Below are 20,427 nucleotides of genomic sequence, written 5' to 3' on the forward strand. Positions count from 1 at the left end.
GCTGACCTTGTCTGCCAAACCATCCTGTTGACTTTAAGAGTGCTGGTAGCTGTCCAGTAGATAGGTTGTTTACTTGCCAGGCTCATTCAGTTTCTATTGTTTTGAAGAACCCCAGCTGCTGCTTAGTGCAGTATGTCAGTTACCTGTCCTCCTCACTTCTCTGTTTGAAATCATGAAGTGCCCATGCCCTGTATCCAGGTGTGTCTCTTCTCCTTTGTTCTGTCCTGTCTCATCCAGTCCCCTGGCTTTACATACCATCTTATGTAATGATGACTCAAGAATCTATCTCCAGCCCTGACCTTTTCCTGAACTCAGATTCATGTATCCACTTGCCTGTTTGGAAACTTCTACTTTGAATTCTTACAGACATCTTGGATGTAACTTGTCCAAACTGAGCTTTTCTTCCCTCAAACTCCATTTCTTCAGACCAAAAACTTTTGACTCCTCCTTGCTTTCTCTTGCACCCTCCACTTCCAGTTCTTTTGTAAATTCCATGAAAACACTGCTCAGATCTGACTACTTCTCACCGTCTTCACTGCTGGTCCTAGCCACAGTCTTCTCCAGACTATTTCTATAGCCTCCTAAAAAATTGGTATTAAATAGTGCTTTAAAATAAGCTTAGAATATTTAGGTATTCATTTGTTCATCTCTTCCATTTTCCTCCCTCCCATATACCGGTCTTCCTTTCTCCTTGTCTCCCCCTTTTGATATGTTTTAAAAAATGTTGGGATAATTTTAGATTTACAGAAAAGTTGTAAGATAGTTCAAAGAATTCCTGTACACTCTTCCCCCAGTTTCCCCTAATGTTAACATCTTATGTAACCTTAATACATTTGTCAAAACTATGAGATTAACATTGGTATATTACTGTCAGTTAAACTACAAACTCCACTAATGTTCTTTTTCTGATCGAGAGAATCCAGTCCAAGATTCTACATTGCGTTTAGTCGTCATGTCTCCTTAGTCTCCTCTGATCTGTAATGGTTTCTCAGTTTTTTCTTGTTTTTCACAGCCTTGACAGTTTTAAAGAGTACTGGTCAAATGTTTTTAGGCTGTCCCTCCATTTGGGTTTGCCATATGTTTTTTCATGATTAGACTGCAGTTATGAGTTTTTAGAGAGAGTCCCACAGGGTGGAGTGTCCTTCTCATTACATTACATCGGAGGGTTACCCGATGTCTGCATAACTTACCACAGGTGGTGTTAACCTTGATCTCTTGATTATCAGGGTGTTTGCAGGTTTCTTTACTACAATCTTGCTATTGTTCCTTTTCCTTACTCTATTCTGTGGAAGGGAGTCACAAAACTCCAGCCACTCTGAAGGGGAGGAGCAGTAAGCTCCATCGCTTGGATGCCCAGGTATCTATATATATTATTTGGACTTCTGTAAATATCCTCTTTTAAATCATAAATTTACCTATCAGTTAAAAAGAATAGTTCAGAGATTCTCCAAACATACATGGCATGTGTAGTCTTATTTTATTTGTATATTTATAGCTGTTAAATACTTATTAAATACTATAAATATTTTTTAAATTACCACTGTGGAAATTGCTTGTACACATAAGATATCACCGTGTTTTTCTCTCCTGCCTTTGTGAATGAACAGTTCATTTCTCTCTCAGAAGCCAAGGGCTGGGGAAAGGGGCAGAATCAGTTGTTTGGTTTCTCCTGTCCTTTTGGTCGCTCCATGAGTTCTCCTCCTGGATTGGAGGAACACTCTGGTATCCTCAGTTTTATCAAGGGATCTCAAGAAAATAAAAGGGTTCTCAGACAAGATTAGTTTAACTTCACCGTTATTTTCTATGCAAATATTTGCGAATTAACCCTTTTAGAAAAGGGTGCAAAAGATATAATGTTAAGCAAATAATGATAAGCAGCAAAAAATATTAAGTCACTGAGTAATCAATATCAATGAAAATAATCTTAAATATTTTAAATCTTAAATAGTCTTAAGAATTTCTTTAATCTGCTGATAATAATTAGCATATTGTTTAGTGCAGATGGATGATTTTTTCTCCTTTTTCCTTTTTCTTGCCTCCTCCAATTCTTACCTGACACTAAATTTTTAACACGTGTTCTCCATATACCAAGCATAGCTTTGGTTTAGGACTCAGCCCAATACCACATGTCTTATCTAATTATCTAAGTATGTGTTAGTGACCTTATCCTGACATTAAGAAAATAAAATGAGGACACATACACAAAGTACCGCAGGGGCTTTGGCAGTAAAATGCCTTGATGCTGTTCATTTACGTCTGACCGGTGCAGATTTATCAGCGTGTGGTCCCCATACATTAGGGCAGCAGCTACTCCCTGCTCCGTCTGCAATTGCTCAGCCCTCCTGGTATTTGCAGACTTTCGCAGCTACTGTTCACAAGGTCTTGGCCACGGCACATTCATTTCCCTCACTTTATTACCATCACATCTGATTCCAATTTGCTACCAAATTGAGTTTCCAGTCCTGAGCCTGACATTCAAGCCGTCAGGTGGATTAGCTCCTTCAGCTTGGTTAGCGTGGTAGCTTCAGGTCAGTTGACAGTGGCCTATTAAATGTCCTCTGCTCCTCATCCTGGAATCTCGGCTGCCGTCCCGCAGAGCAGCAGTGCTGGGTTACCCGCCGTAACCTTTCTCCTTGTTTAGAACTCATAATTCTAGACCTACTGGAAAGACTTCTGATTAAAAACAGAGTTGGTTTTTATCCCTTATCTTGCTGTTTCAGCAGCTTTTGCTCAGAGCAAAGCAGCCAGTTTATGGTCAGGTCATTGGGTGGAATATGATTGATTGAACTATTTGGGTCATTCATTTGCCCCTTTCTCTCTTACATCTTCTGTGTGATCTGTTTGCATATATAGTTGAAATAACATCTGATTTTTTGATTATTAATGACAACGTCTCAGGTGCCTTTTATGCTGCTGTCAGATCTGTTGGACAGAGCAGTATTATTCATTTGAGCTCTAGGCCTTTGCTGTGCAGTGCGTCTCAGTTCCTTTCTAAAAGAAATAGTCTGGTGAGCTATTACTTCTAGGGAGTTCGCTTTTTTTCCTTTTCCTTTTTTAACCTGAATGCAACACTAATTTCTGAGTGTGTGTCATAACCAAAGATACACATATAGAAAATTACTCATTGGTCTTCTATTTATGTTTCGATTCCCAAGGAAAACTGTCTTGGTCAGAGACGTTTCTCTTGTTATTAGGGGTTTTAGTAAATGAAGGTATATTTATGTTTCAGAATCAGGGAGCCAAGTTCAGCAAACACTATAATTTCTTGGGGCTAATCAAGGATTAAAGAAAAAAGTGAAACAAAACAACAACAAAAGTTAAAGCGTTTCACCGCTGAACCCTGCAGCCCTTGAAAAGAAAATGTTAGCTAATGGGAGAAAGAAGACACTTTGTTCCTAAAGCTGTTGGTTGATCTTGCTGTTAAACAGTGATATGATTATTATAACAGTGTATGGAAATGTATTTGCCGGTTAATAAGTAAAGCATCCTCTGTTGAAAGCGGCAGGCCACAGAGCTTCCCTCCTCTCTGGTCTGATGCTCTCAAGGCTGTGGGGTGAAAGGCACTCCTTAGAAGTGAGATCCCAGGCTTCTGTCCATGACAAACATTTAAGGATCTGATAAAAATAGGGGTGAGTTTGAAGCTGATGGGAAATGCCTTTCAAAAGATAATGCTCAAACATCTGAAAAGCAAAAAATAAATGAGAATTATGGGAATGAATGACCAAATTTAGTCAGATCTTCTGAATATATAATGCACTTCATTTTGAGTTTAAATAGCCAGGTAACTCACTGCTTCTTATTCTTTAATTATTGTCATCAAGTAATCACTCTTGAGTAGCCAGTCTTTGAAAACTTCATTAGTGGGTAGAAGTGTTTTTGAATCCATTTTTGTTTATTTGGTTGGTTGGTTTATTTGCTTGGTTGGTTGGTCTTTTGGTTTTCCACAGCTTCTCCTGATTAGGTAGATAATGATCTTAATTTAAGATATGTGTGAGAGCGCCCTGTAAAACTGTGAGACACTCTAATAATTGTTGTGGCTGTCTGTTTACCTTTTAGAGGTTCATTAACACACTTTTAAATATATTAAGTAATAAATAACATTTGTTTTGAGAAATAATACCAAAAGGGTACCTTCTGCATTATCTTTTAAAAAAATAATAAAGTACAGTCTTTGGTATGCACAGTGTTTTGCATGAATTTATTTCTGCTGAGGGCAAATAGTCTGATTTATTTGCCCTTTTCATTTCACCTTTCATTTAATTATAATCCTGCAAAATTTCTCCTACTTCTTATATCTCTTTCTTGTTTGGGTAAGTCCTTCCCTTGCTCAGATTTTCATTGTGCTCAATTATAGGGTCATGTAACTCAACTCAGTATTTTACTGTGGTTGCTTCAGGAAGATTGATGTTTTCTGTGCTCTGAAATTGAGATAAATTGTGTTTGTACCTTAAACACGGTATATAAAAAGAAAAATGTAAGAAAGAATCCAGCATAAAATTATGACATTAAAACCTATTCACTATAGAATGCCAAATCAAGCACGATGAACATTTCATGTTATACATTTGGTATCCTAGTAGTCTAAGGTTAATGTAGCATCTCCTATATGCTTTTTTTTTCTTTTGCAGAAGGAGCTGAGTCTCCCCAGAAGAGGCAGTTTGTAAGTAGTATTATTTTGTTTCTTTGTTTTCTTTTTGTATAGTTCATAATGTGATTATTCTCTGATTTGTTTGGTTTTTAGTGACAATTAATGATAATCAGCTGGATTAAGAAAAAAATTTGAATTTATTTGTAAAAATCAAATAGTAATGATTTTATTACCGTTTTCAGGGTGTTTCTTATGGGCATTATAAACTTGGAAAAGTCCAACCTTTTTGATACATCATGATGAGAAATAAGAAACAAGAAAAATAGAAATAAAACTACATGAAATACTGTCATAGAAAAAAATCTCATTTCTCTTGTACTTTTATTTAAGGCTTAAACACCCTAGATTTTTCTTCTGTACTTTATTTGAAAACTTCAGAGCTTCAGTCAAATCTTACTTTTAGCCTTTATAATATATTGCAGTTGGGCTTGTGGCGTTTTTTGTTTCTATGTTACCACATTAGTATGCCTCCAATAATTATTGTAAAGATCATGTTAATTACCAAATTATTAATAGAGTCCTTATATCTATTTTAAGGGCCATTTCTCCTTTTGCAGGTGAGTGTATCTTAATTTCTGTTAATGGTAGCTGATAACCATGAGTTGATGTGAAAATATGTGAGAAAGAAAGAATATATTTTAATTTCTTTACTTGAGAGAATGGAATCTCAATGAAAAAGAATAAGGACATACGTTTGTTTGGAGCTCATTCTTTGAATACATAGTAAGAGAAAGTTAGAATTATATCTGAGCCATTTAAAATCCCTCCCTAATCAAAATCAATTGATCACTCAGATGGTAGGAATAAAACATTATGTATGTATCAACATAAATCTACCTTTTTAAGTGAATTCTGGGAATATTAATACTTCCAAGTGAAGCAAACCAAAAATAAACATGCTATTTTGTATTTTCTATTAAATACAAATATTCCCCAAAGAATTAATGATGCCTGATGTAGCTGTTCTGGAACCTAATGCTACTCAACATTTTCAGTGAACACGATTCAGATGCTAGTAATTACTCTTCTCATGCAAGGTTTTTTTTATGACTTTGAGAATAAGAAAAACTTTTTAAAATAAATGCTAGAGTGATTTTAATACAAATCTAATGAAGAAAGCCCCAAGTGTATCTTTTTTAAGCACCAGTGTTAGCCAACATAATAGTACCTGATTATTAAACCTGATAACACTTTCTCAGTTTATTTACTGCGTAAGTACCTCCTCCATAAATGCTTGCACATCTTTTTATACCTTCTCTTAAAAAGATTCGGGATTTGGTTCTGCTCTTCTGCTGCGTTTCTGTGTTAACAGTGAGCAACTGCCCACAGTGTGATGCATTTCTCATTGTCTTTGGTTACACAGCAATGTGACTGAACTTGACAAGAGGGTGTGTGCCTTCCTGAAAAGGCACCTTATTTTGATATATCTGCTGCTTCCAATTTGTATGTCTTGAAGGCTAATGTTTTAAAATTGCATTTTCATCATTCTGAAACATACGGGTTTTTCAGACTTTTTAAAAATTTGAGTGTTGTTTTAAATAAGCTTACAGATATTTTTTAATGTCCAGAATCATATGAGAAAAACATATATTCAAATTAAAGCTTTCACAAAAGACCACAGAAAATGTTTTTCTTGTTATTAATTATAAATATGAAAAGCAAACTTTATTGGGTCTAGAAAAAATAATTCGTATCCCCCCTAATTTATAGTTTACAATCATTTTGCCAAGAACTAACTTGAAGACTCTCTCATTTCATATACATTTTAAAAAGTTGCAAAGGCAATGATTGTGACCCTTTTTTATGGTGCAAAGGGTAATAGTCAAAGGAACTGCTTTCCAGGCAGGATGTTACTAGATAATAACCAAGTGACTCCAAAACAATTTTCCAGAGGCTTTCCAGCCCTTCTTTAAGGCCCCAGATCCTGTTTCTACTCCAGCTCCTTGCATAGCTGGATTTTAGCCACTTCTCTTCTTTTTCCATTCAAAGAGTAGCCCTCCGCTAAGGCTTCTGATCCCAGATCCTTCCAACAATTTCCCTCTCAATCTCTTTGGGACTAAACTTGTCATACTCTCCCATCCCCTTCCTCCCAGCTGCCTGTTAAAATCATGCTATGCGGTGAAATACAGCAGGCAAGATGAGCTAGAGTATACATATCAACAGGTATAATTATCAAAAACATGATGATAGGCAAGAGCCAAAAGAAAATTCCAGGTATAAGATAACATTTACATTATAAAATTAAAAAAAAACATATAAAACAATATATTACGTTGTTTCTGAATGCGAATATTTACAGTAAAGATATAAAAACATGCATGGGAAGCAAGTTTATGATAAAGGTTGCTTATCAGTGTGGGAATAAAAGAAATGGGATTTGAGAGGACTCTACTGGTAGTATATCGTTAATGTGGTAGTATGTACATGGATGTTTATATTATACTCATTATATTTTGGTATTTTTGAAACAATTTTATTTAAAATAGTGAGTGTTTGAAAGTAGAAGTCAAGCTGTTTTAACCAAATATTTGTGTCAATTTTTAAACAATTTGAAGAAAAATATATAAATTTATTTTGAATAAGACTATAACGTTACCTTTGTTTTGTGTTTTTGGTTTGTCTCATGAAGATTGGCCTAAATGTGTGTGATTTTACAATAACAGAAATAGGTACAGTGGCAGATACCCATTGATTAATGCCAAAACAACATAGAAAAAATTATGATAAATTTTGATATTCTTGCAATGCTTTAGTATATGCTACCTGTTGGTGGGGGATGAGGGAAATGTGATAACAGCATGTGCAATTTAGCTTCTGTACTAGGTTTGTTGCTTAGGGGTTTTTAGCCCTTTGGAGAGATGTGAGTGCGATTCACTGTTCTTTGTTTTTGACAAGATGGCCAGTACAATAACTTCATAGCGGAGATTTTGTGGAATGTATGCAAGTCTGTGTCCTTCTCCTAGATTGTGAGCCTCTGAGCAGCGGGTGTGCCCTGCTTGTGCTCGCTAGTTCATGAGGACGGCAGTGATTCCATGGCTGATGCCAGATCCTTCATGGTTTAAATTCAGTGTGGAATACGGAGATTCACTTGATGTGATTCTGATTTTTCTAACTAATCTGTACTGTCTATATTTATAAAAATGCCATTAGTGTTGTGGGTCTCTTACCTAGGCTTCTCCCATATTTAGAACTTAAGTCCTGAAATGACATTTCTAAGTAGAAAAACTTTCTGGGAGGTGTTTGTTTTCAGGCAAAGAAAGTGGAAAAAGTGGAAAACCCTAAGGTAGAAGCTAATGGATGGTTAGGGGCAAAACTGAGGTGTCCCTGGCAGCTACCATTTATTTTTAAAGGACCCCTTTGTGTTTTGTTAATTGCCCAAATAAACAGCTCTCCAGGACTGAGAGGCCTAGGATGCCGTGGTAGTGTTTATACCCCAGAGAGAGGAGCAGGAAATTGGCTGGCTGAGACCACCTCCCATTTCTTCATACAGAGAAGGAAACTGCTCTATCTATTCTTAGCACATAAATTCTCCCTGCTATTTAAAACGGCCTTTCCTCCACCTTGTTTAATTATGAGCATCAGTGCATTGTTTCATGGAGCCCTGGAGGTCTGGGATCTATAAAATTATCCGCAGTTATCACTTTATTTTTTTAGAAGCTGTGACTGACACTTGGCGATTTCTTAGCTTTATGTTCTTTGGCCATGCGTGCTTTAGAGATGCTTTTAAAGGGGCAGCCAGCAGCAGGAACCTGTAGCAGAAGCAGCTCTTCATGTGCACAGCAGTCCTGGAAAAGTATTTCTCTGCATGTGAGGACTGGCTGAGTGTATTGAAGTTACCTGAGAGGCAATTTAAGAGTCTTGGCTTATTTTAATTTCTTGATCTAGCAACAGTACTAGCAGCTAGTACTGGTATTCCTCTTTAGAGTTTTTATGCTCCTTCTCCTTTCAGCCTTTTTTTTTTTTTTTTTTTAAATTATCATTCTGAGAGAGGTTGGAGTCTAGTAGGGCTGGCCATGGAATAAGTAGGGTAAGTGTCTATTGGCGTTTGACAGTTTCAGGTCTACTGGGAAGTCAACCTCCCTAATCACAAAGGGTGGGTATATATATTTTATTTTTTTTTTTTGTTTGTTTTTTTTTGTGGAGGCAGAGTGTCACTCGGTGTCCTGGGTAGAGTGCAGTGAGGCTGGGTCACCGCAAGCTCCAGGTCCCGGGCTGGGAGCGATCCTCGTGCCTCAGCCTCCCGGGTAGCTGGGACTACAGGCGCTTGCCAGAGCGCCCGGCTGGGTTTTGTTGGTTTTGAGTATTTTTTTGGTCTTTTTTATGATTTTTTGTTTACGGAGACGGGGTCTCACTGCGCTCGGGCTGGTGTCGAACCGGCGAGCTGCAGCTATCCACCCGCCGCCTCAGCCTCCCAAGAAGCTGGGACTACAGGCGTGAGCCACCGCGCCCGGCCAGGTATATATATTTTAAACACCCCTACCACGGTGCCAAACATCCCAGTACTAGAATTCATTCAGTTGGATCTTGAAGATGTTTTCTCTTTGATGCCTCACTGACATGTATATACTGTGGACAGGGTGTCACTAAGCTACATTTAATATAGCAGAAGGAGATTCATTAATAGGGTGCTTCTAGTAAACTGGTAAGAGACAAGATTACCAGAGAACGGAGCAGGTGTGGAGAACCATTTTGCGTCATGAACAAATTAATAAATGATGAAAAGAATAATAAGCTTATGTTACCTCTTTCTTGTTTTGCCTTTCTTGGGTAGGGGCCAGGACAGATGTGTAGAGGTGGGATGGAAGATGAGAGTGATCAGTGGAGGGAGAGAGAATTGTCAGAGAGAAGTAGGGGAACCCGATGGTTGCTGGAAGCCCCTGGGTGGAGCAGGGCCTGCTGGACTTTGAAGATAGAGCTTGTATTACTGTAGGTATACTGAGCTGCATGCATTGGATTAGGGTAATTCTGAGCTTGGAAATTCTATTTTGAGACAAGACATGAAGCGACCTTCTATGTAATGGAATAGGTCTGGGTTGATGTAATTGGTGTATACATGTCTGTGTATTTTTTAAAAAGAAGACTTGCATTCAGACCTGTTATGTTTCAGAACACATTGCCTTGACTGGCTATTCAGAGAAGTATTTTGAGTAAAATGAGGTTATTTCTAGAATGCAAGGGGAGGGAATCACCTTGGTTTTACAACTGATTTGAATTAGATTTATGAGATTTCCAGCAAAGTGAAAGCAACATTTCCTGAAAGAGAGGCAAAGAGTTTAATTCAAGCAAAATAAAGGACATGTAAACTGTATTTGGATACATTTTAAAATAAATTTAGCTTTCTTCGTAGCGCTTTCTACCCTCCCACCCCCACAAATATTGAAGCAAGAATTCAAAATATGTATTGTGGAAGCCAAATGTAAGTCCAGTGTCATTTTGAATGTTAGAAACCCAAAAACAAAACGAAGAAAAAATTGAGTGTTGCATCTGAATTAGCATTTAAAGTGGCATGTTTATGTAAAAAGAGAATGGTGTAATATATCCTGAGAGTAAAGAGAGGATTTCAGGCTGTGGAAGAATGTCAATTGCATTTATGTATTCATCGAATAGCTGGTTTGGTATTTGGCATGTATTTGCAGCATTCCTTATCATACATGCATTTGTCTTCCGTGAAGTGGGTAGGAAGGAGATTTGGGAGATAGAAACAATGTAGGATTGATCTTCTTACCCTTGAAAATTGCAGGAAGACCTTAGTTTTGCCCCAGGGGAGAGGGTTAGGTTACTTGGGGGGGGTTTAAAAAATATATGTGCATTTTTAAACACCTTTGAGATTGCAAACCACAACCCTGTGTGTGTTGGGGGGTGGGCTGCAGGATAAGATGGAGGCTTGTGTACTTTTAACCAACTCTCAAGGTGAATCTAAAATGCTACCCCAGTTGAGGATGACTGTTCTTCAGTGAGCTCCACGGTGTATGAACAGTGGTGGAGTGGGCTTTTGGATCCCCAAAGGCGTGGAGGGAAGTTCCCTATTTCATATTTACTGAAATGACATTTTAGCAAGTCTAAATCAAACAGTATTTTGGGGAGGGTCTCTTGGTGAGCAGTCCTTTTCAGCAAGGCTCATATAGTGTGGCCCACCGAGAAAGATGGGTATTTGTGTTCCCTCACTGTTAATAAAAGCCACCTTCTCGAGTCTGTTAATCCGTAGGTAATGACCGATTATTATTTCAGAGCATGGACTTAGAAGTCACACTACCTAGGTTCTAATCCTATCTCTGCCATTTAGCCAACTGTGTGACCTTCAGGAAATTACTTAACCTCTATATGCCTTAGTTTTCCCATCTGTAAAATGGGGAGGATACTGTGTCCTGGCAGAGATCCCCAACCTTTTTGGCACTAGGGACCAGTTTCATAGAAGACAGTTTTTCCACAGATGGGAGTTGGGGGGGTGTTGAGTGATGGGGAGTGGCTGTAAATACAGATAAAGCTTCACCCGCCTCGCACCTCCTGCTGTGTGGCCCATTCCTAACAGGCCACAGATAGGTAATGTGGCCCTGGGCTGGGGACTGCAGATGTAGAGGGTTAAATTAACTAACATTTGTAAAGGGTTTATAACAGTACCTGGCATGCAGTAAGTACTGTGTGTCCTGTTAAATAAAACATATTAGGAATTATACTTTCTTCCCTATCCCTGCAAATCACTTAGTTTTGTCTTGTTGGGTTAAGCGAAAGACCACAAAGTAGGCTGGGGAAGTCTCCTTAAAGCCGGGTCGTTTGTGTAGCACTGTCTGAGAAGCTGGAGAGGTGTTAAAGGAGCAGCTGACATCATACCCTTGGGTAGATCTTTCACTTGCACCCTGGGATGGGCTGCGTGGTACCAGGAGCGTCCTGCATGTGCTGTGGAGACTGACCCCGCAGTGTTCCGGCTCCCTGTCAGGCTGTGAGGGAACTAACTCCCTGTTCTCTGTGGCTCCTCTTACAGAATAATTCGTCACTTCTCAGCCAGTGTTACAGGTCACTTCTTGAAATTGTGACTGGGGACAGACAGGTGTTGATGAGAATGATAGGGATTATTATATGTCCATATGGAAAACTTTAGTCATAGGATTTCAGAGCTGGAAGAAACCTTAAGAGGCATCTAATGTGAGATATCTTTATTTGATAAACGAGTGACTAGCAACTCAGAGGATTAGAGATTGCTTGTGCTCAGAGAGTATGTACACTGATTGTGAACCGTAACCAGAATTCCGGGTTCCTAACCACCAGAGACTGGAAAGCAGCCTTTCCTTTTTGCGGTCAGGATGCTTGAGTCAGAAACACAGATACCAACGTGAGAGTGGGTATGTTTTGTTCCATTAGGACATAAATTCTAGCATCAGCATCCATAGTATGGACCAGATAAAGGATAGACCTCAGAGTTTGCTTGACTTCACCATGCTTGGCATAGTTTCTTTGAATATTTTGGAAATCAAGACTCCAGACTTATCGTAAAAGCTTACAACACTGTAGCCAAAGGGAATACCTGGAGTCTCACACCCAGCACTACCAGGATGCTAAGTTTACCTCAGACTATTAAAGAGACCAGTGACAGCTATGCTGGTGACAGACCCAGCTGCAGTAACTGGCAGTCCCCAAATATATTCAGTATCCAATTAGACATGTGAGTAGAGCAGCTGAATTCTGTATTGTTCTGTCCTTACCCCCATTGTGCAAGTTGGGCCCTCTGTGGAACCGCAGAGAGGGAGGTGGGATTGCACTCGTGCCTCAATGCTTCTCCTTAGAGCCTTTGCCGTCTCCTCTGCCGTTTCAGCTCTTGAGAATTAAACTCTTTTCTCTCTTACTCTTTGTGTCTGCAGACTGTCAGACCTAAGGTGCTAGAGGGAAAAAATGTATTTTAGCATTTCTTTCTCTGCTTTTGTGATAGAAACCCTACCTTCTGAGAGTTTTGGTGGGTCATTTCTTTCATCTGAATACACACGCATTGTCTTTTACCATGTTGTTTTATAAAGTCAGCTCTTCCAGGATGAGGTTGAAGACTTTCCCGTGCTTCTGTGTCAGAACATGAGACATGCCTGTGGGACATGCCAGTAACACCTGCCTTCTCTGGCCAGTGGCCCTCTGAGCTCTGCTTCACTGCATGCATCACCCCGAGATCACGGGTGACCGGCACCCTGAGGAGATTCTGTGCAGATAGTTTTGTGAACACATTTATATGGCTTGAAAAGCTTTTATTGACTGTTTAGCCTATATGTTTGATTTGCATGTGGAAATGGGTGGCATGAATTTGACCTAGTATGGACAGATACATTTTAATGTATTTTTAGAATGAAATTTCTAATAATACATTCAAACATGCATATTGTATTGAGGGAAGATTTTTAAGAGGCCCATATTGTAGAAATGTGATCTTTCCAGAAACACTCGTATATTTTGTAGGTGCTTATGCAAAGGTGTCCTTTATTAGAAAATATTAATTTAGCATATACTATGTGTTCTTTATTGTGTGGAAGAAAGTCATTTTAAACTTTTGATACGTCATAGAGATGAATGGGATTAACCTTCTGGTGACATTAGGACTGAGGCCTAACTCTTCCTAAGTCCAATTTTCCAGGCGGGGCTTTTATTGTTACTGGTGGTGGAGGTTGTATATATGTGCTTTTCTTAGAGAGGGCAGCTTTGAGGCAGAGGGTTATCTTCAGGATTTATTTGTAGGAAACTGAGGAGAGCATTTGCTTTAGAAGTTAATGCTGTGTGACTTGCACATGTAGCTGCTGTGGAACAGGTCCTAATGGTTACTCCAGGGGCAGTGGGCCCTTCCTGCTGGGCTAGCAGCAGAACACAGGGCGGGAGAGTTTTGCTCTTCTTCTCGGCTCCCCTTGCCCTCTCTGCCAAGGCAGTAAACATCGGTATTTGCTTTGCATGGGGCACATGAGTGAGTTCACCAGGGGTTTTGTATTTCGTGGTATAAAGCATAGTGTTTAGTATCTTAACAAACCAAGAATCAATTATCTGGGAGAATAAGCAGAAGGTTTTTTTTTTTTTTTTAATGTCTAGGATAAATTAGTTTAAATGCTAAGACCAGTCCTTGTGGATTAAAGAATCACTTAAAAGCAATGGAGTATGTTTTTAAAATGCACTTGACATCATACACTGAAATGAAATTAATCGATCACTACACAGGTTTCATATCTTAGGGAAACAATGGTGGCTTCTTTAGGTGGAATTCTAAGGTATTACCACTTTATATGTAAATGCAACTGATTTTGATAGAATCACAGGGAAAATATTGTCTTCACACATCTAGTTAAAAGCATATTACTTAATTATTATCTTTGAGAATTCAGACCACTTAGCTCTAGTCTATTTTTTTTTTCTTTCTTTCTGAACGATGTTGGTCAGGCATACCTTTAAGACCACAGTAGGGCTGGTAATGGTGGTGGTTGTATGGAGAAATGCTTAAAAGAAGAATTAATACAAAAATAGTTCAAACTGGTACTTCATTGGGGTCTGTCTAGTCTTTTCCTGCCAACACACACTGCATCTACTATTTAATATCCCCCAGGCTGTAGTAGGTTAACATACCAAAGGATTGTGAATTCTGTTTGTATTAACCCAAAGCAGAATTTAAAACAAGACCAAAACTCCAGAACTTCTTCCTCTTATGGAATCCCTTGTAGCATGAACTGATTTCAGCTGTCCCCAGCCTACATGGTCTAGCAGTTAAGGCTTTCCCCAATAGCTAGCAATGCCTGCCTGCCTGCCTCCTCCTCCCTCCTCCTCCCTCCCTCCTTCCTCCTCCCTCCCTCCCTCCCTCCTCCCTCCCCTCTCCTCCCTCCCTCCTCCCTCCTCCTCCCTCCCTCCTCCTCCCTCCTCCTCCCTCCTCCTCCCTCCTCCTCCCTCCTCCTCCCTCCCTCCTCCCTCCCTCCTCCCTCCTCCTCCCTCCTCCTCCCTCCTCCTCCCTCCTCCTCCCTCCCTCCCTCCTCCCTCCTCCCTCCTCCTCCCTCCTCCCCCCTCCCTCCCTCCCTCCCTCCTCCCTCCTTCCTCTTTCCCTCCCTCCTTCCTCCCTCCCACATTTTGGACATGTGTACATGCCTGTGAAAATACCACCACACTCCAGAGAATGAAATGTCTACCCCCCAGAGGTTTCCTTCTGCCCCTTTGTAATTGCTCCCTTCACCCCCACATCCTCAGCCAGGTGGCTGCCAATGCTTTCAGCCCTAAAGATGGTTTGCGTTTTCTAAAATTTTATATAAATGGAATGATATTGTATGTACTCTCTCTCTCTTTTGGGGGGGGATCTGGCATCTTTCACTCAGCATAATTATTTTGAGATTCATCCATGTTGTAGCATGTTAATAATTCATTGCTTTTTATTGCTAAGTAATATACTGTTGGAGGGCTATGTCGTAGTTTGATTATTCATTTGTTCATGGACATTTGGGTTAGTTATAGTTTTGAGTCATTATAAATAAACCTTTTATCCATGATCTGTAAACCTTTTCTCCCAGCCCATGACTTGTGTTTTTATTCTCTTTACAGCGGCTGTTGAAGAGCAAAAGCTTTAAATTTTGATAAAGTCTAATTTATCAATTTGTTCTTTAAGAGCTTTTGGTGTTTTATCTAAGTCATCTGTGCCTAATCCAAGTTCACAAAGGTTTTCTCCTATATTTTCTTCCAGAAGTTTTACAGTTTTAGATTGTACACTTAGGTCTATGATTAATTTTCAGTTAATTTTTGTATTTTGGGATGAGGTATATATCAAAGTTTGTTTTTATATATAAATATCTAATTATTCCAGAACCACTTTTTGAACAGATTCTTTTTTCTCCACTGAAGTACTTTGTATTTTTGTTGAAAATTAGTTGTCTATATATGTGTGTGTCTGTTTACAGGCTTTCTGTTCTGTTTCACTGATCTATTTGTACTTAATATCACACTGTCTTGTATATTGTAGCTTTACAATAAGTCTTCATATCAGTAGTGTTAATCCTCTACCTTTGTTCATCTTTTTTCAAAGTTGTTTTGGTTATTCTAGGTTCTTTAATTTTAGAATCACTTTGTCAAATTCTACCAAAAAAGCCTGCTACGATTTTTATTGCAATTGTATTGAATCCATAGACTAATTTGAGGAGCTGTGAAAAGCTGACCAGTAATTATAATGAAACTGTAGTCTTAGAGGTGGGTTGGAGAGAATACTATGTAAGTTGATAACTGTGTGGAAAGATGGGGATGGAATTGCCCACGAGATGTATTGATGGAGGAAGTTAGTGACCCAGGCTGCGGAGACTGAGTTGAAGAATAAGGATTATAAATGGGCAAATACTTTGTCAGAAAATCACATAAGAGAAGCCCAAGGAGGTAGTTGGATAGGTGGTTCTGGGAGCAGCTCAGGTAATAATTTCAAGCTGAAGTAAGAAGCAACTAGCCACATTTCTTCTGGAAAGAAGAACTGCAATGGAGAGCTCAGGGTAGGTGTAGAGGGGATTGGACAAGGAGGCGTGTGACCCAATGAGGCTCAATGGCCAGAGGAGAGGGCCATAAGGCCCATAAAGATTGTGATGCTGGGGACCCTGACAGAGGGTGACATCATGCTTTAGCAATTGCTGCAATGCCTGAGTCCTATAACAGTGAAGGAGAGTTATAGAGTTGAACTAACTGTTGGTCTAGAACAGTGGGTCTCAACTAGGGGTGATTTTGCCCCTAAAGGGGATGTTTGACAATGTCTAGAGATATTTTTGGTTGTCACAGCTATTGGGGACACAGGGTTTCTCCCACTATCATCTTTGGGAGAGAGATCAGGGATATTGCTAAACATCCTACAAGAGACAGGACAATCTCTACCCTCACCCCCAACAAAGAATTATCTGCCCAAAATGTCAATAGTGCTGACGTTGAGAAACCCTGTTCTAGAGAAAGGAGACCCAGAAGAGGAGGTGGAATGAGAGTGAGAGCTGATTGGTCGCTCTGAGATTTTATGCACGCATCGTCTCAAGGAGAAATAGTCTTTTGCATGGTGACTGTGGAAAGTCACCCTGGACAACAAGGGATTAGGCTGTGGGACTCTTCTTCAGGGATGTTTTCAGAAGGTTTCTAAAAAATACTATCAAATAAAGCTAGTTTAACAAAAGAAAAGCTTGACCACAAACAATTGGTAGAAATTTTAAACATTTAATTCACTTAAGGAGAAAATGATTCTCTTTGGATATGGCTTTATCCATAGATGAGTTTTCTAATTAGTCTACTTCTGATTGCAAGTAATAGAAAACCTAATGCAAAGTGACTGGAAAAAAAAGGAGAAGAAAATTTGCCAGCTCATATGACTAGAAAATTCAGGCTTCATGAGGGGTTGATCCAGAGGTTCAGTGTCGACAGAGGACCCAGGTTCTCCTGCATCCTGCTGCAGGCTTCCTTCCCAGCTTGTCCCTCGGTGTCTGCCAGGGTTCATTTTTTTTCTTGTGCTCTCATTAGGACAGAAATGTTCTTCTTGCACCATTGTGGGTTTCTCTGTGCTTGGACCATTTAAATCATGTGTCTACCATGGACAAGGTAATGCTTACAGCATTACTGTCGCTAGCTTAGACCTGTGCTCTTTAGTGCAGTGGCCACTGGCCACATGCGGCTACTGAGCTTTTGCAGTGTGGCTAGTCCAAAATGAGATGCAGAAAGATTGAACTATTTAATAATTCTTCTGCTAATTACATGTTGAAATGGTAGTATTTTTGCATATGTTGGGTTGGATTAAATATACTATTAAAACTACATTCACCTGTTTCTTTAAATTTTTTTAATGTGACTATCAAAATTTTCAATTATATAAGCAGCTCTGAATTGTATTTCAATCTAAGTCTAGTGGCTTAGACCGTTCAGAAGTCCCTGGAAATGGGGAGTAGTCATTCCCACCCAAACTGCATGGCTGATACACAAACAGGAATGAGAGATGGAGTGGACACTAGGCACATCACCAATGATGAACACCATGGTGAGACTGGCATAAGGGAAGAGGGGATATTTGTTCATTTGCTACTATTTTACTAAAGATGAATGTCTGGAAATACTACTAGTCTACTTTCACTAATAAAAGCTAATAATTTTTTTTAAACGTGGTTTTGAAAATTAATCTTATGCTCATAGTAAATAGTGAAATTGCACAAAGATATATACAGAGAAAGTAAATAATCCCAATCCCTTCCAATCCCTGTCTCCATTCACAGCCTTCCCTTTGGTAGCTGTTGTTAGCCTGGTCCGTATTGTCCCGTTCTTCACAGCCTGTGCATACAGGTGCTTCACTCACATTGATTTGTTGCAGTTGTTGCTACTACTTGTTTTACCAAGAACGTTAAGCACCCACTCTTCAATTTGCTTTTCTCACCTTATCAATCTTCCAAGTCAGGAGATACAGATTTATCCCATTCATTTTAATAATTCTGTAATATTTTACGTTATATGCACCATATTTCATTTAACCATTTCCCTATTAGTGGACATTCATGTTGTTTTCGGTACCTCGCTTTCCCCTGCCCCACAACAAACACTGCTGCAATAAACGTCTTTACCTGTATCCTTACGTACTGGTCCTTTTTTTTCCCCATAGGATAGATTCCCAGAAGTGGAATTGCTTGGTCAAACGGTATGTGTGTTTTTAATTTTATTAGATGTTGCTAGATTGCTTTACCCAAAGGAATAGCAAATCACCTTCATACATTAAGAGTGCCCATCACCTAACATTCTCACCAGCACGGATGTCACTGCCCTCTTTAATTCTTGCAGATCTTATTTTATCTGATCATTAATTTGCATTTCCTTCACTGTCACTGATATTAAGCATATTTTCATATGTTTATTGTCCATTTGAATTCCCTTTTCATTTCATGTTCATTTTCGCTGCCGATTTTTCTATTTGGTAGTGTTGTTTTTTCTCAATTTCTACGAGCTCTTGTGTTTTAGAAGTATTATTCCTTTGTTTTATGTGTGCAAATGTATCATTACAGTTTTTATCCATTTATAATGTCTTTTGCCAAATGAAAATTGTTAATATTGTTTAATCAAATATGTCTGTCTTTTTCTTTATTGCTTCTGAGTTATGTTATGCTATTGTCTGCTCCAAGTTCATACAAGTATTCTCTTAAATTTTCTTACTAATTTTTTTAAAGACATTCGAATCTTACTCCAGTTTTAGATTTTGTACATGACTATGAGGTGTAGGATTCTTTTTTTTTTCCTGGATGGATAACCAGTTACTTAAGTCCTATTATACAAGAACTTTTATTTTTCATGGAATTGTCTTATTCCCCTTGTCACATGTGAAGATGCCATATATATTTGGATCTGTTAATATTTCTGGACTCTCTGTTCTGATCCCTATCTATCTGTTTCTGTGCCAACACCATTCTGTTTTGAATACAGTGGCTTTCTAGTGACTTTTAATTTCTGGTAAGTTCTTCTTCACTTAGCCTTCTTTTCACACTTTTCATAACTGTTTTTGGGCATTTAAATTAAATTCTAAAATTTAAAATTAGAGGGGTTTTATCTTACATGTTTTTAATAAGAAAGGTGATATAACACTACACAGTAAATAAAACCAAAAATTAATGTTTCTCAGTATAGGGATCTCTTTACTTGATGCCACTAATGGGAAAAATATTTACTGATAAAAACTAAGGGTTATTTCTTCTATCAGTTTAAATTATTTAAATGTTATTTTATCTCTGATAATTGTACAATTACTCCAAGATGCAAATGTGGGGATACAAGCATGACATTTTAATCTATCCCAGAATTAGGTTATTGCATTAAAGCTTAAGTGGTTAAAGTGTTCAATGACTGTAACTTTATGAATAATTTGTATTTCTGGTTATGTATGAAATTATGAAGTATATGCATATCTGGATTGGTTGAGAGGTTTGTAAATATGACATGAACAAGGAACTGTAACTCAAATGTATAATAAACCATGTACTTTGGGACCTTTTATGATTTGATTCTTTTTAAGCTTAGTGTTGGATATTATATGGACTTTGGAAATTGCCACACTTGAAGTTTAGGGTAAAGTTGTCTAGTATTTGATATGTTTTTGACAATTCTTAACTTTTAATTTATACTGTATTACTATGAACTGTATTTATTAACATTTGTAATTCCTTTTTGGAAATTTAGCTGATACACTGTTAAAATAATAATCTTTTTTGTTTCTCTAAAGGCATTTGAAATACTGGAGCTAAACACTAAAACTGCCTGGGATTAAAAATAATGATAATATTAGTTTACAGATGAACATATATGCAAATAAATGTGAGGTCTGTATTTTACTTATGGAAGTAGAGGGACATCCATGTAGGTTCTACCTAGGTTTATTTGATTAAGTAAAAAAAAATTGTTCCATAGCCAAAAATGAATTGGTAAAATTATTAAGGTATTAGAATTATTAATGTGATATACTTGGATAAATAAAATTGTTTTAAAAATTGAGGTTTCTGCTAATTTCAGTGGTAGTATAATTCAAATAAATAGATTGGTATGGTACTTTTTTGCATGTGTATAAATGTTAAAGATAATTTAGAAAAGGGGGGTGAAATTAAATTATTCACATCAAGACCAAAAAGGACAGTAAACTTAGAGTTAAATTGAAGTCTTCTGTATGAACTTACCATCTTTACTAAATCAAAACCAAATAGTTTTTTGTGTTTTGTTCTAAAAAAGGTGAACAATTGCCTTGCGGCTTCCCTCTAGTACTTGTATGAAACCATCTCGTAGGTACTTCTTGCACCCTGATTTTGGTCTCTAAT

General features: G+C 38.2%; 1 protein-coding gene across 1 annotated transcript in view; it reads left to right on the forward strand.

Moving 5' to 3' along the window:
- Positions 1 to 20,427, forward strand: part of LOC123648509 (microtubule-associated serine/threonine-protein kinase 4-like) — a 287,133-nt gene that overhangs the window by 257,236 nt on the left and 9,470 nt on the right. The window contains exon 4 of the mRNA XM_045566375.1: positions 4,629 to 4,660. Coding sequence (XP_045422331.1) covers positions 4,629 to 4,660 — 32 coding nt within the window. The remainder of the gene's footprint in view (positions 1 to 4,628; positions 4,661 to 20,427) is intronic.

This window comes from Lemur catta, chromosome 12 (assembly GCF_020740605.2).
Source record: "Lemur catta isolate mLemCat1 chromosome 12, mLemCat1.pri, whole genome shotgun sequence".
NCBI lineage: Eukaryota > Metazoa > Chordata > Mammalia > Primates > Lemuridae > Lemur > Lemur catta.